This window comes from Scomber japonicus, chromosome 22, assembly GCF_027409825.1.
Source record: "Scomber japonicus isolate fScoJap1 chromosome 22, fScoJap1.pri, whole genome shotgun sequence".
In the NCBI taxonomy this organism is placed as follows: domain Eukaryota; kingdom Metazoa; phylum Chordata; class Actinopteri; order Scombriformes; family Scombridae; genus Scomber; species Scomber japonicus.
The window spans coordinates 7,885,473-7,900,452 of NC_070599.1; the positions used below are offsets into that span (position 1 = coordinate 7,885,473).

General features: G+C 38.6%; 2 protein-coding genes across 2 annotated transcripts; both read right to left on the bottom strand.

The window, feature by feature from the left end:
• Window positions 1–1,045: 1,045 nt before the first annotated feature.
• Window positions 1,046–2,530, bottom strand: LOC128383788 (uncharacterized). Its single transcript, XM_053343373.1, has 5 exons — window positions 2,476–2,530; window positions 1,644–2,351; window positions 1,403–1,528; window positions 1,280–1,323; window positions 1,046–1,165 (listed from the first exon to the last, which is right to left on the bottom strand). Exons 1-5 carry the CDS (start codon window positions 2,528–2,530, stop codon window positions 1,046–1,048), a joined length of 1,053 nt encoding a protein of 350 aa, XP_053199348.1.
• Window positions 2,531–7,074: 4,544 nt separating this feature from the next.
• On the bottom strand, window positions 7,075–8,558 carry LOC128383417 (uncharacterized). The gene is made up of 5 exons (XM_053343043.1): window positions 8,504–8,558; window positions 7,692–8,399; window positions 7,452–7,574; window positions 7,319–7,362; window positions 7,075–7,194 (listed from the first exon to the last, which is right to left on the bottom strand). Exons 1-5 carry the CDS (start codon window positions 8,556–8,558, stop codon window positions 7,075–7,077), a joined length of 1,050 nt encoding a protein of 349 aa, XP_053199018.1.
• Window positions 8,559–14,980: the final 6,422 nt, after the last annotated feature.

Consider the following 14,980-nt stretch of genomic DNA (forward strand, 5'->3'; position numbering starts at 1 on the left):
AAACATTGATATCAGGTCCCTTTGCTCATAATAGAAAACTGATTGACCAAATGGGTTTTCAGGGCCTTTATGTGTCACTACCATAGACTGTATAAAAGAAATGGACGTAACATCCATGACATCACCCATTGGTTTGTGGACTGCTGCTCGGAAGCCAATAGTTTCGAATCTAGGCAGCGCCATCTTGAAAAATTCAGGTGCATGCTGGGAAAAATAAAAGCACGGATTCTACTTATATGGGCATGAGGCGGAGCGGGGAGGTTGCGAGGGCTGGATCTCGAGGACATTGGTCAATCAACCTGTCAATCAGGACGTAGCCACGCCCTAATGCATACCCTGCTTTATTGTCACATATAAAATCAGGGAGGCCAAAATGTCACAAATGAACATCATACTGCATTGAAGAAGGCTTTAAACTAGCGATTGAGACCATAAACAGATTTTGAAAACGTTTACTGAGGTTAGAAATCAAGTGAGAAGTTGGTGAATTCTCCATTGACTTGTATTGAGACGGAAGTCCTTTTGACACCAACACGGTCGCCCCCTACTGGCTTTTTGATAGAATGCAGTTCTAACTTACTTCTGGCCTCATTTCAGAGGACCGGAACTCCCCGCCTGGTGCAGATGTATTTGTTCTTAACGCTAATACACTTTCAACTTTGTTCCTCAAGTGGCAATATTAAGATTTTGATTGCCTTGCATTATCATATGGAAAATATTTGTATATCATATCTATCTTTTCCATTCTGTGAAAATAATTTTGCTTAGGGTTAGCCAATGTGCATTAATACAGTTCTGTTTCACATACACTTGTTCTGAAGACCATCTTTAAATGAATAAATGTTTATTACTACTTCTACTACTAATCAGGCACCGAACTACAATTTGGTGTTAAAAAAGTACAACTGGTTCAATCAAATAATCTTTGGGAATTAGAGAAATTCACAAGAAAAATATGCCCATAACATGATCTCAGTGCCTTTGGTTATTATAAACACTCAGACATGTTTTGTTACAAAGCAAGAAATGTAAAACATGGACAGTTCTACTGCTTTACACTTGAGTACACACATTCAGTGTCGGTGCTGTTCTTCTGTCTTTTAGATCTGTTGACCTTGTGTTTCTTTAAGGCTGCGTAATGGATGTTTTCTTCATTTTGGTGACCCTGATAATAAAACATAAAAATGGTTAAACATGACAAAAATGGTCCCAAAAAATAGTTGTGCTAACAATGTTTTAATAGTAATATTATAGTTTATGGAAGAAAAAAAAAACATACCTCTGCATTTGTTGTTGAGGAAGCTGAATATCTTGCATGAGACTCTGTGAAAGATTCAAAAGTGAGCTTACTATAATGCCAAGTTCAACTGCAAAGTCAACTGTAACGAATAGCATATCATACCTTTGCACTGGCAGCTGTTTCTTTTGATGATAACACAAACTGAGAAAGCCAGTAAAACAACCAGGATGGTGGTGAATGCTAAAGCTCCACTCAAGAAATACACCAAGACAAGAGAGTCTACCTCATCTGTACAGAGTCAGATACCAGAAATTAGAAACCTTTTAGCGGTGTTATTTTGTGTTTAAATATGGAGTTATACACTTATAACAAGAGACAACCTCTGTTAGAAAAAGTTACTTACGCTCAACGTCCAACTTGGTCCCGTTTCCAAACAGTATCTGTCCACATGAGGCGACAGCACAGTAGTAGGTCCCAGCATGAGAAAGATTCAGACTCTTCATCGGCAAGTTGTAGACACAGGTGTGTGTTTGTGTGTTGGTGTTCCTCTCACACTGATCATTCCTGCCTCCATGTGTGTAAATGAGTCCTGGATGAGATTCTTCAGAGTTTTTGAACCAGTAAACACTGTGTTCTCCATCATCACAGGTCCCAGTGTGTACTGTACAGTTCAGAGTCATAGAGCCTCCTGGCTGGATGCTCTCAGATGCCGACTGATGTACCAAAGCTTGGATGTTTAAACCTGAACCCTTAACACTGACTGTTATGCCCTCTACAAATTCGATCATTAATGAAGCCCTTCTTGCGCAGTAGTAAGTAGCTGAGTCTGAGAAGTGCAAATCTGAGATCATCAAGTGATTTTTACCAATTGCAGTATCCAGTTTGAAGCGTGGATTGTGCCCAAATTCATCATGAAAAGTGCCATTTCTATTAAACACATATAGGGTGGACATGAGCCTTGGTTTCTGTCCAAGAGTTTGCTTATACCAGTAAAGCCTTGTTGCAGAGTCGTCTTTGTAGAAACATTGTAAAGTCAAACTTTCACCAACATTAGCAGATATAAAACTGCTTTCTTGTTGAGATGAGGAAGATTTCTCATTAGTTGCTTGAGCTGATGTGAAATAAAAGACAAAGCAAATTAAGAATTCATTTTAAGTGATAGAATTCAGCCAAATTAATACTTAAATAAATACTTGAAACATTTGTACAAGTTCTTGTTGCAAAACACCACTCACCCATTTTCCCCAAGAACAGAAATGCCAGATACAGGACAAGGTTTGTAGATGTCATTGTGTTCAAATTGCTGTGTTGAATGGAAAGAATCTCTATACTTCTCTCTTTAGAGACAAGGGTGCAGTTGATTGGCCAAACAAGTCACATTGCATGTCCTTATTAGGAAACATAAACACATGCTTACTGAAACCTGCACTGTACACTTTTTCTTTAAATAGAATCACATGTTGAGAGGTATAGCAAGAATATCATGGTTTCTAATGTTAACGTTAGAATTGTAATCACATTAAAACTGGTTATCTTTATATACAGTAAACACACTAGTAACATACTAGTGTAAAGATATAATCAAACCCATTTCTGTTCAAACTGAAAGTACTCATCATGTTGAGCACATTAACAGGCTGGCATGATACTTTACTAACTACAGTACTATTTGCCAGATGTAGTCAGTATTTAACAACCTATTTTTATGACTTGTGATCTATGAAAAAGAGACTGGTTTATTGCCAAGTAGGTGTGCACATACAAGGAATTTGCCTTGGTGTTGTGGTACATAACCATCAAATAGAAGGTAAGAGAAAACAACCATTACAAAAGACAGGTGATATAAATATAGAGCTTGGCTTTTTATTGATGTAGTCTCAGCTTAATGAGTCAGGTCAAACATAGAAAAGAGTGCTGATAGTCAAAACAAGATATTCCTTTTCCATTTCACTTTGGTACAAAAATGAAGAGTATATACAGCTGGTAGCAATATTATTCCACAATGAAAAGAAAACATAACCAACTACAGTTTTAATTGACAGTAACTTTTTACTAGGCGTGTAACGATATGCCGATTTACATCGATACATCAACTTAATGAGATCGAGCCAAAAGCATCGATGCTAAATGAAAACATCGATCAGACATGGATCATTTAAGACGCACAGTCTACCTGCATTGGAAGCTGCAGCATGCAGACTTTTTTTGCTTTTACAGATTTTGTTATATGCTTAGCTCCTGCTTTCTGACTCTGGATGCAAACATTTTAAAGTTCTATATCAAAAATGTGGCATTCTAGAGTGAACACTTTTTAAAAAAGAATAGATTGTTTTTCATTTAAATGTCTGGTTGAGTTCAGATATAAAAATGTCAAATTATATTTTAGAAACTGTTGTGATTTGATGTGAATGGAAGTAATTGTGATAAATCAGCCGTGATATTGTCTCAAATCGAATCGAAAATTGTATCGTGACGGACTTTGTGATATCTGCATTGAAACGTTGCTCATTGAATCAATACAATATTGTATTGTGAAGAAACTTCTGATTTACACCCCTACTTTGTACCGGGGGTGGCAGTAGAAATTTGGTAAAGTGGGTTTGCCATTTATTACAAGGTTGCTTCAGCCAAAGCCAACAAGTCATCCAAATTAAAGGTTCTGTAGATAAGAATCAGAAATCCCTTCTTTTTAGCAACATCTGTGGTGTTAAGCTTGTATGCTTGCACTGTGACTGGGAAGCAACAAGCTGTGTCCAGGGACCAACAGCCTGTGTCCGGGAAGCATGGTCTTGTGGCCCCAGAGCAGTGTGCTTATTACTACCAAAACAAATGAAATGTGTTGTGATCGACAGGGTCAGTTAGCCATCTCATTAACTGGTGGGCTAACATCTGCAGCTTATATTATTGCGTTGTCTCATTATGCCAGTTATTTGTTCACAGTGGGAGAGAAGATAGGCCTTCTGCAAAATAATCACATCCTTTGAATATTCGCACAAAAAATCAGCATGGATAATGCAAATAGTCTGAGAAGGTCTCTTTTTTAAAGTTACATTAATACCCATTCATGCATTGTCATAAAAGAAGATCAATACATGTCAATTGTTTCAAAATACATATTGAAGCTTTAAATGACAAAAGACATAGTTTGACCATGCACTACACATGTGAGATTTTTTATCTGATGTGGTTATACTTGGATGAGTGGGTGGAGGTGACCCTACTTGTGCTCGCTTGGTTAGCACAGTGGATTTACGGTCTATGTTTGCCATATATAATATATAATAGTAATAGTAATGCTGAACAAGACTTTTTAGTTGACCAAAATCTTACAATTAACTTTCATGAACTGCAAACACACTGAAATATAGACAGCTGTGTCTATACTGCAGAGGTACTCATTTGTCAATTACAATGTAGGCACCCTAATGCCCTACTTTATTGTCTATTCTGCTGTAAATGGAACCATGATTTACAAAATGAACATCATTCTGTATTGTGGAAGACTTGAAACTAGTAAGTAATGTCACTATCTCAGACTTCCTACAGTTGGTTTTCTCTTTCGAGCCAGTTTCAAATGGCTTCTGTTGACCATTAGAGAGAATGGAAGTGAAAGTCACTTACAGTACACATTGGCTTCATTTGTCAGACATTGATCTACCCGCTTAATTTAATCACAAAACCACTCGTGTGGGTTAAAGTTACTGCTATTACCTTAAAGTTATCTTACTTTCATGGTCATGACTACAATAATAACCATGGGGTTAAGGTTAGAGGATGATTTTACTTGTGTTTTTTTTTCAAAACTGTTCAGACTCAAGAAACAGGAAATGAAGAGCAGCCTTTTGTGGCAAAGCCCACAGTTTGGTAAATACCTCAACCCACCTCTACCCCTCTGTATGTGGAAACTTTTATTTATATGCCATCTGACATGCACCACTGCTGCAAGTCATAATTACTACGGCAACTAAATGGCATCATTCACTCAAGCTTAACTTAATATTGTTGTTGAGCCACTGACAATATGATTTATTTCATAATTTTCCTTGGGAAGACAGTCTAGCCAATGCATGTGTATGCCAAAATCTACAGGGGTGGGGAGCACTGTTCTGGGGGTTCACAGAGAAATAATATTAATAAAAACAACTTCCTGCATTTCCACACTAACTAACTAACCTCTTGGATAAAGTCAGGAAACCGCCATTTACACTAGTCTAGATTAGTTAGATTGATTGTGCTAAAAGCCAAGAATGCTCAAGAACATGCCAAGAATGGCTATTGAATATTTGAAATTATATTCATAAAAACATGATATAACCTAAAATGGTAGTAGGTTGAAGGCTACTAGGCCATCTTCAAAGTCAAAGAACAGACTGTTTATATAAATGAAATGGAATTGAAAGACATCACAATATGATTTGGATAATTACACCTTCTTAAACAATGCTAAACCTAAGGGTTGCTATTCCCAATACTCACAAGGCCATCTTCAGAGTCTAATAATTGCAACAAACTACAAATAATTTAGATGAATGAAATGGCCTCACAATATAATTCCAGTCCCACCAGTTTATTTTGCACACAGGTTCTAGTGGGAGACATTCTCGATGGCTCCACTAGCTGATGTGGTTGTAATGATATGCATAAATGATCATAACTTCAAAAGCAGATCTTTTTAACCTACATTATCAAGCAGTATTTTAATGCACAACTCAGAAGGTGACGTTTGCCTCTCAAGACTTAAAAGGGTAATTTTAAGCAAGAACTAGCCCTACTGGAAACCACGCTTTAAAGTAAACTTGTGCCTGTCATGTACACTGATTGATTATTGAGAGAATCATCATAACAATGAAAGCACAGCACAGAGCGGGTGCATGAAACGACAGATCATTGCACAGAATAATGTGTCCCCTTATTTAAAAATAATTCCATCCCAAGTCTGACTAAAACTTAAAATTATACTTAAGCAAAATAGTCTGTCAAAGTCTAAATAAGTCACTCTCTACAGTTGAACCAACTCAAAAGGTGTTCCAAAAATGTTTCATATTTTATTTTGTGTTTTTGTCAGTTTCTGAAAATAGTAAAATGATCATGGATATAGGTGGCTTAAATATAATCATCTGATTGCAGGGACTATATGATCATAAGTTTAATTTTTAAAAAGGCAGACAGTTTGGTAGTAGAACCACAACCATAACCAATATAATATTAAGTGAACATAGATGGATGCCTCATGTCTGTCAAATTTCACATAACTTTGACATCACTCTATTCAATGCGAATTTAAAAGTTATAGTGCTCTATTGACCATCAACATACAGTATTTGTAACCCTCACACACACACAACTTATATCATTCAACTACCTTAAGTGACTTAATGCTGTGAATGTGAACACAAACAAAGTGTTCTATGTTTAGATTTATTTCATCATTACTGACAGAAAATATTCATTGAAACGCACATACTAAGGTTAAAACTCATTCAGGAAGAATAGATAATACCACTTTTCCCTTCATCACTTTACACAGTAGGTAGTTGTACAGCAGAAATGAATAACAATATACTTTTATAATCACAAAAAGAACATGATTTCAGGGTAAAAGATACCGATTTATTGTTAAAGAAAAAGTAAAAGCAGAGACATCGTGTGGATATTAAAGTACACTGACAAGCAACAAAGAGAGCAGAGGATCTTGAATGTTCCAATTACTGAACCCAACCAAATCACAAAGGGATCATAACTTTTTACTACAGATCACGATGCAAATATCTATCTTAAGACCTTTACCTAACACTATGATATCATATAAAAGAGATTTAATGAACTCGTAAGTTCTACATATTTACACTGGAGTACACACATTCACTATTGATGTTGTTCCTCGCTGTTCTCGATCTGTTTGCTACGTTGGCAATTACAGCAGCATAATGAAGGTTGTCTGCATCTTGATAACCCTGCCAATGAAATGTATATAAGTGAATCAGAGTATGATTAAAACAATGTCTACAACATAATTATTTGCGGTTTTACAAAAATGTGGTAAAATAAAAATGCAACAGTAACTTAACCCACATTCACCTCTGCATCTGCTGTGGATGGAGCCGCAAATCCACGTTGAGGCACTGATCATGAAAAGAAGAATGCTCTTTAATTCAAAAGACACAATTACATGAATAAAAGCTGTCATATACAAGATATAATTTGCCTGTACCCGACTGGCAGCTGTTTCTCTTGTTCATCTTGTACATTGAGAAAGCCAGTAAAACACTGAGGATGGTGGTGAACACCAAAGCTCCACTCAAGAAATACACCAAGACAAGAGAGTCTACCTCATCTGCAGAGAGTCAGAAATCAGAAAATTAACTTTCAGCATGTTTTCAGTTTTATCCAAAGCTTGATGAGAGAGTAACTCTATATCAGATGGGACAGTGTCTCCTAATGAGTTACTTACGTTCAACGTTCAAGTTGGTCCCGTTTCCAAACAGTATCTGTCCACATGAGGCGACAGCACAGTAGTAGGTCCCATCATGAGAAAGATTCAGACTCTTCATCGGCAAGTTGTAGATACAGGTGTGTGTTTGTGTGCTGGTGTTCCTCTCACACTGATCATTCCTGCCTCCATGTGTGTAAATGAGTCCTGGATGAGATTCTTCAGAGTTTTTGAACCAGTAAACACTGTGTTCTCCATCATCACAGGTCCCAGTGTGTACTGTACAGTTCAGAGTCACAAAGCCTCCTGGCTGGATGCTCTCAGATGCCGACTGATGCACCAAAGCTTGGATGTTCAAACCTGAACCCATTACACTTACAATTGTGCCATCTACAAATTCAATCTCAAATGAAGCCCTTGTTGCACAGTAGTAAGTAGCTGAATCTGAAATGTCCAAATCTGTGATTGTCAAGTGATTTTTACCACTTTTAGTATCCAACTTGAAGCGTGGGTTGTGCTCAAATTCATCATGAAAAGTGCCATGTTCATTAAACACATATAGGGTGGACATGAGCCTTGGTTTCTGTCCAAGAGTTTGCTTATACCAGTAAACCCTTGTTGCAGAGTCATCTTTGTAGAAACATTGTAAAGTCAAACTTTCACCAACATTAGCAGATATAAAACTGCTTTCTTGTTGAGATGAGGAAGATTTCTCATTAGTTGCTTGAGCTGATGTGAAATAAAAGACAAAGCAAATTAAAAATTAATTTAAAGTGATAGAATTCAGCAAAATCGATACATAAAGAAATACATGAAACATTTTTACCACTCACCCATTTTCCCCAAGAACAGAAATGCCAGATACAGAACAAGGTTTGTAGATGTCATTGTGTTCAAATCGCTGTGTTGAATGAAAATCATCTCTATGCTTCTCCTCTCTTCAGAGAGAAGGCTGCAGTTGATTGGCCAACCAAGTCACATTGACTGTCCTTATTAGGAAACTTGATCACATGCTTATTGGCACCTGCACTGTACACTTTTTCTTTAAATAGAATCACATGTTGAGAGGTATAGCAAGAATATCATGGTTCATAATGAGAATGTTAGACTTTAATCATATTAAAACTGGATATCTTTGTATACAGTAAACACACTAGTAACATAATAGTGTAAAGATATAATCAAATCCATTTCTGCTAAAACTTAAAGTACTCATCATGTTGAGCACATTAACAGGCTGGCATGATACTTTACTAACTATAGTACTATTTGCCAGATGCAGTCAGTATTCAACAACGTATTTTTATGACTTGTGATCTGTGAAAAAGAAACTGGTTTATTGCCAAGTAGGTGTGCACATACAAGGAATTTGCCTTGGTGTTGTGGTACATAACCACCAAATAGAAGGTAAGAGAAAACAACCATTACAAAAGACAGGTGATATAAATATAGAGCTTGGCTTTTTATTGATGCACCTCTACCCCTCTGTATGTGGAAACTTTTATTTATATGCCATCTGACATGCACCACTGCTGCAAGTCATAATTACTACGGCAACTAAATGGCATCATTCACTCAAGCTTAACTTAATATTGTTGTTGAGCCACTGACAATATGATTTATTTCATAATTTTCCTTGGGAAGACAGTCTAGCCAATGTATGTGTATGCCAAAACCCGAGAACGGTTGCCGAAAACCGAAAAAATATGGATGAATTACTTAATTATCGTAAATTCCGGACTATAAGCCGCTACTTTTTTCCCACACTTTGAACACTGCGGCTAATGCATGTTTTGTTTTTTTTCGTGGGTGTTGTTGTTACGTACTTTATTATTTTTTCACTTTGCTTCATGTTTGATACATGTTGTTGTCCGACTCGTTCATAGGAGAGAACGGGGTGAGTTCGCTCAGTAGGTTTTAATTCAAAGTTTTCCAATACAAGATGTAGGCTACAATGACAGGTGCGAACGAGGTAGATTACTCCAGTAAAAGTAAGACTTAGTTTAATGACTTAGAAGTCGCCAAATGACTTACTTTAACGAATTTTGTTTATATAATGCAGATTTGTAAAATATTACTTTTATGAGGGCCACAGTCACAGACTGTAGAAACTAAGCATTTCATAACTGTGGTAGCAGCGGTGCAGCAGATGTAATGAAGTCCACGCAGCACGCTGTATACAAACTAATATTAACCCTATAGCCTATTCATTATAATGTCCATGAACATAAATTGAGTTATTTTGGCAAAATAATGCACAAAAAATGATTGGATTGGGAACCCATATACATAATGTCTCCTAGTTGCATTTAGTGTTGCTTGAAATGACCAGGGCTCAGCTAGTGTTGCCTTTTAAAAAATCGTGAATTTCCCGGGATTCCCTGGAAAATTGGCTTCTTCTCCCTCAAGCAGGGTACACTTGCACTCACACTAGCCAAATAATCCGGACTTTAGGGGGCAAACGTGCTTGGGCACGGTACGATTGCCTAGTGTGCCCTAAATGAACAGTGTGTAGTCAGAGTAGCCGCGGGGGGGTTGCGTGCAATCGCTGATGGACACACCATCGACGATGGCTGTCAGGCATCGCCGGACCAACCCTAGCTAATATCAAGTACAAAATTGATTTTCTTTCAAAAATTAGAGCATGCAGCTTTTAATCAGGTGAGCTCTATTGTCCGGATTATATGGTAGTTAGATTGTTCAATTATTATTTTTGCCCTCAAAATTAAAGAGAAGTTGCTTAATCAATTATTATTTTTGGCTCTCAAAATATGAAAGAATTTGCTTAACAACAAACCCACAAACATGATGATGGAAAACACGAACTGTTTATTTTTGGGGTCATGGCCTAATAAGTTTGGCACACAAAGCAAACACAAAATTCAGAAAACAGAAAAAAACTAGATAAAGTAGCATTTCCTGAAGGAAATGCGTGTGAATGCTGAAAGCAGCTGAACGCTATTCCAGAACTAGCTAATAGTGCAAGCAGTGATCACCATACAAATGTTTGACCAAGGTAGGAATCAAATCCACAACCTCATGGTCAGTAGACCTTCACTCTGCCTCTAGGCCACAGTGTACACACAGTTGCAAAGACTGTTGTCTGTTCATGAGCTGCACTCTGTCTCACCCTGAAGTTAACCAGCCCAAAGTTGCACCTGTTAGAAACACAGTGTCAACACCAAGAAAGCTTGAGAGTCAAGCCACATTTCTGTGAATTTCAGGCTGAGAGGAGCAGTTTCAACATGAAGCAAGTTATCAAGTCAACAGAGGATGACTGGGAAAATAATTCACTATAATAGTTGTTGAGGCAAGGTTTGAAACATTGACCTTCAGGTCTTCAGCCCAGTGAGCTAACCACTTGGCTACAGACATAGTCAGTATCTGAGGGGCAAAAGAAAACCTTTAATAAGAAGATAACTGGCTTCTGGTTTTTTTAAAAAGGAGGGAAAGTGCAGAAATTAGCCACACCAAGTAAGAAGAGGACTTTTTTTGGTGAATTAAAACAAATTAAAAAGCACTTAAGAGCAAGTTACAAAGTTGAGCTCCTTCTACTGCTGCTGTGAAAAAAATGCACTGGGGTGAATGGCAGAGAGAGAGCACCCAGACTGCATTTAAAAATATTTACAATTATTATCTAAGTCTCTTTGTGTTTTTGACCAGATTTTAGCCCGAAGACAAGTGTGGCTACAAACTGTGGCTAAAATCATGAGTATAGGCCTATAGTGTAATTTGTGGCTGTGGTGACAGTTTTAAGACAGAAGTTCCAGTTGCTTTTTTTGGCTCTCCCCACTCTGGCTGATGATGACACCACTCTAAGCTCTGCTCGTTAGATGCAATACACACCAATTTTAAAGCTGGATTTTGTCAAAAATATTAGTGATTTTAAAACTGCCAAATATCAGAAACCGTTGAAGATATCAATAAGCTGACTCAGTCAGCCATAGCAGTCGTAGCACGCTAGACCAGAAAAGGGTGGAAATAGTACGAATAAAAGTAGAAACAAAATGGCGAAGAGGAAGAACAACATGCTATTGGCAGAGTTGATAAGACTGGTCACTGCATGACATGCTTCTCGGCTTTTCAAAGAAAATCTCCTGCGCTCTTGTGTAGTCCATCTCATCCACTGGAGGTCCATTAATGCTAATACGCAGACAGGCACAGAGGGTGGGTCCCTGCAGTCTATTCCACAAGTCCGTCTTGATCTACTTGCAAAATAATACGGGTAATCAGAAAAAGTTGAACAATTACAATTAAACTAAATTGTTGACCATCATTCTTGGGTTGAGGACATTGAAGGCAGCCAGAAGATCCAGCTCTGTGAACCTGCTCTCCAAACTTGCCTTCAACTTGTCCAAATATGGAGCCATAACCTAGTGAACAAGTTGCAAAAAATAAATATTTGAAAAGTTTGAAATCTTGAATTTAGAACATTAAGTGGTATCAATACCTCTTCCTGGAAACGTGCACAAAATGGGCTGCTCGGGCCAGCCAGCTTGCCTGACGGCTCTTCAACCCCCCCCTCCGTCGCCCCCTTTCTTCCTCCGCCGTGATCTTGAGACTGTGGATGGTGTCCTGGAGGTGACTGAGGTGTGAGCCTGGAGGTTGCTTATCTCCTGCCTCTTTAATGTGACTGGTGGTTGCAAGGGTAGAGAGAACCTAAATATATAAAGAGAGCTGTTTTAATTTAGAGTCAACCAAAAATATCTATCTAGGACAATATCAATTTAGGGGCCACTTACATATTCTTTGATCGCCAGAAAGTTAACATCTCTCTGAAAGAGCTTGGACAGGCGGCTGAGATGGGGAAGAATGTCAGCTTGGAGATGGACTGCAGCAACAAATCTGTATGTGGCACAGAACGTGTAAAGGCCTAGTTAGTAGTGTAGTTAACTTAAGTTTTATTTGTATGGGTAGTTCACTTACAGTCACTTTTAAGTTGACTACTCCCAGCACTGTGGCAGCTGCCTTGAGCACTGCTGTGCGATTAACACTGTTCCTGAAGTACAAATGCAGATCGTGCAGGTGTTCTCTAAAGGTCTTCATGTAGGACACTTAATCTGCAGCATCTTTACAGGCAAGTGCCAGACAGTGGGCAGCACAGTGCACAGACAGTAGCCACGGCCATGAGTCCTTCAGCTGCTTGGCTACTCCATTGCGTTTCCCTAACAGTATGAATTAGGTTAAATTACAGTACAATTCATTTTTAAACTACTGATTTCCAACTTAAAAATGTTTTTAACTAGAACACATTTTCACTCAGACTCAATGATATGAAGATTACGTGTCATCACTGAAGCGCTGTCAGTTCCCAAACCATACAACCGGTTTACAGGGATGCCTTTTTTGTCCACCACGTCTTTCACGGCCTCAACAATGGTGTCAGCTGTCCCATCTGGAATTGCAACCATGTCCAGAAACTGGCTATAGAGCTGTCCTTCATTGTCAAGATACCTGAAACATTAAAAAACACATTCCTTCAGAATAATCATTCCATCCCAATGTGTTGTTGTACCTTAAGAAACATGCCCTAGTACCTGATGTGGATATCCAGCTGCTTGATGACTGACACATCAGTGGTCTCATCTATTTCTAGGCCAACAGCCTGTGAGGTTTGGATGGCCTTCAAGTAAGGTTCCTCTATCACTTGACCCAGGATCTGGACCATCTCATCGATGATGTAGTGAGATGTGTAATTGGTCCTCTTGTCAATCTAAAACAAATAATCAGTGTTAAATGTTTCATAGGGCTATTTCTATTTAACAGTAACCAATACGGGAAATAAATATTCATGAATTTAAATAATACCTTGACCTTGCCCAGGTCCAGCAGAGCAGGGTACTTGGTGTGATAGGCAACTTCATGCTTTAACAACCAATAAAGGCACTGAAAGCCACCAATTATTGCTGCATGCTCCATGGTGAGTACTGGCACAAAGGCATCTACGATTGCCATGGCTGAAACAGAAGGAGGGGGGGGGGGGGGGGGGGTTAGTATAGTACAAAGCATTTTTATTCGGAATAATTCTAAAAAACTGCCATGCTAATTTACATCTGGTGCTGCTGGCTTCAATCCTCAGGGTGGTCTTGTGGTTCTCGCTGCTCATACGTCCTGCCTGTATCTGACCCAGGGGACTTCAATAAAGGGTCTCTGTGATGTACCCCTGACCACTTTTTGTTTGTGCTTCCTGTGAATGAGAAATTAATAAATTAATTATTTATTTAATGTTTTAATTGTATTAATTTATATTAATTATAAATACATATAAAAAATAATTAATTTATATTTATTTATTGATGTATTTATTTATTTATTAAAATGAGACAAACTACAAATTTATGTTTAGACAGTAAAAATCTATTGGCTACATTAGGCGTACTATTTGGTCTTTCAATATTAATTAACTTAATTCTCTTAAACTCCATGCTCTGTCTTGTACAGCCAGGGACTATAGTTTTTATTCACAGCCCATTCAGGATTCCAACCTGAAGCACGAGGATGGCCATGTGCCCTGGTGGTGGTGCTACTGCTACCACACGCAGTGTTACTGCTACATACAGCGGTCTGTTCTGGCTCTGCAGGCTGTGGAGCGGCCTGAGAGGCAGAGGGCTCCACCGTTGGGGTCAAGTTGTTAGCCCTAGTCATCCCACCGGTTGTAAAGAAGGAGGAGATCTCGCGATGCCCTGCCTTCTCTCCGCGACCGGCCATCACAACTAGGAATTAACATTAAAACATTAGGCTACTCATCAACTGAATGAGACTGGTTTAATTAAAGGTAGGGTTGGTAATCCTGTTCAGAAACACTTTTTGTTATACTGGGAGAAATGGTCCTGCTATTATGAAAGGTATCAATACATTATGGCTTTAGAAAAAGGAACGGAAAAAATCAGAGCTCTGTAGCGGCCACAGGACTGATAAAACCCCGACCAATCCGAGCCGTTCGGTGCGAACAGAAAAAACCAATCAGGTGGCTTCATGTCTAGTTTTGCTTCCGCATACAGTCTACGCCCCGCCCCCTCTCTCCCTGCCTACTGCGCGCGTGCACAGTCTTCACCTGTCGCTGTTGCCAGAAAAACCAGCACACCTCTCTGCAGAACTACCGAATACGGATGTAATATTTATTTAAGAGCAATGGCTGAGAAAATACCACTTGCACGTCTACTTGTAACGTCCAGCTCGTCCAGAGAAAAGGGGAAGAAAGAGAAGCCGGAGGAGGAAAGGACTGCTAATAAAAAGGCTCTGGATAAAGCAAGAGGTCAAACAAGAATCAACATCGGAGTAGCATTTGAGTGGTGGAGACAACTGAGGGA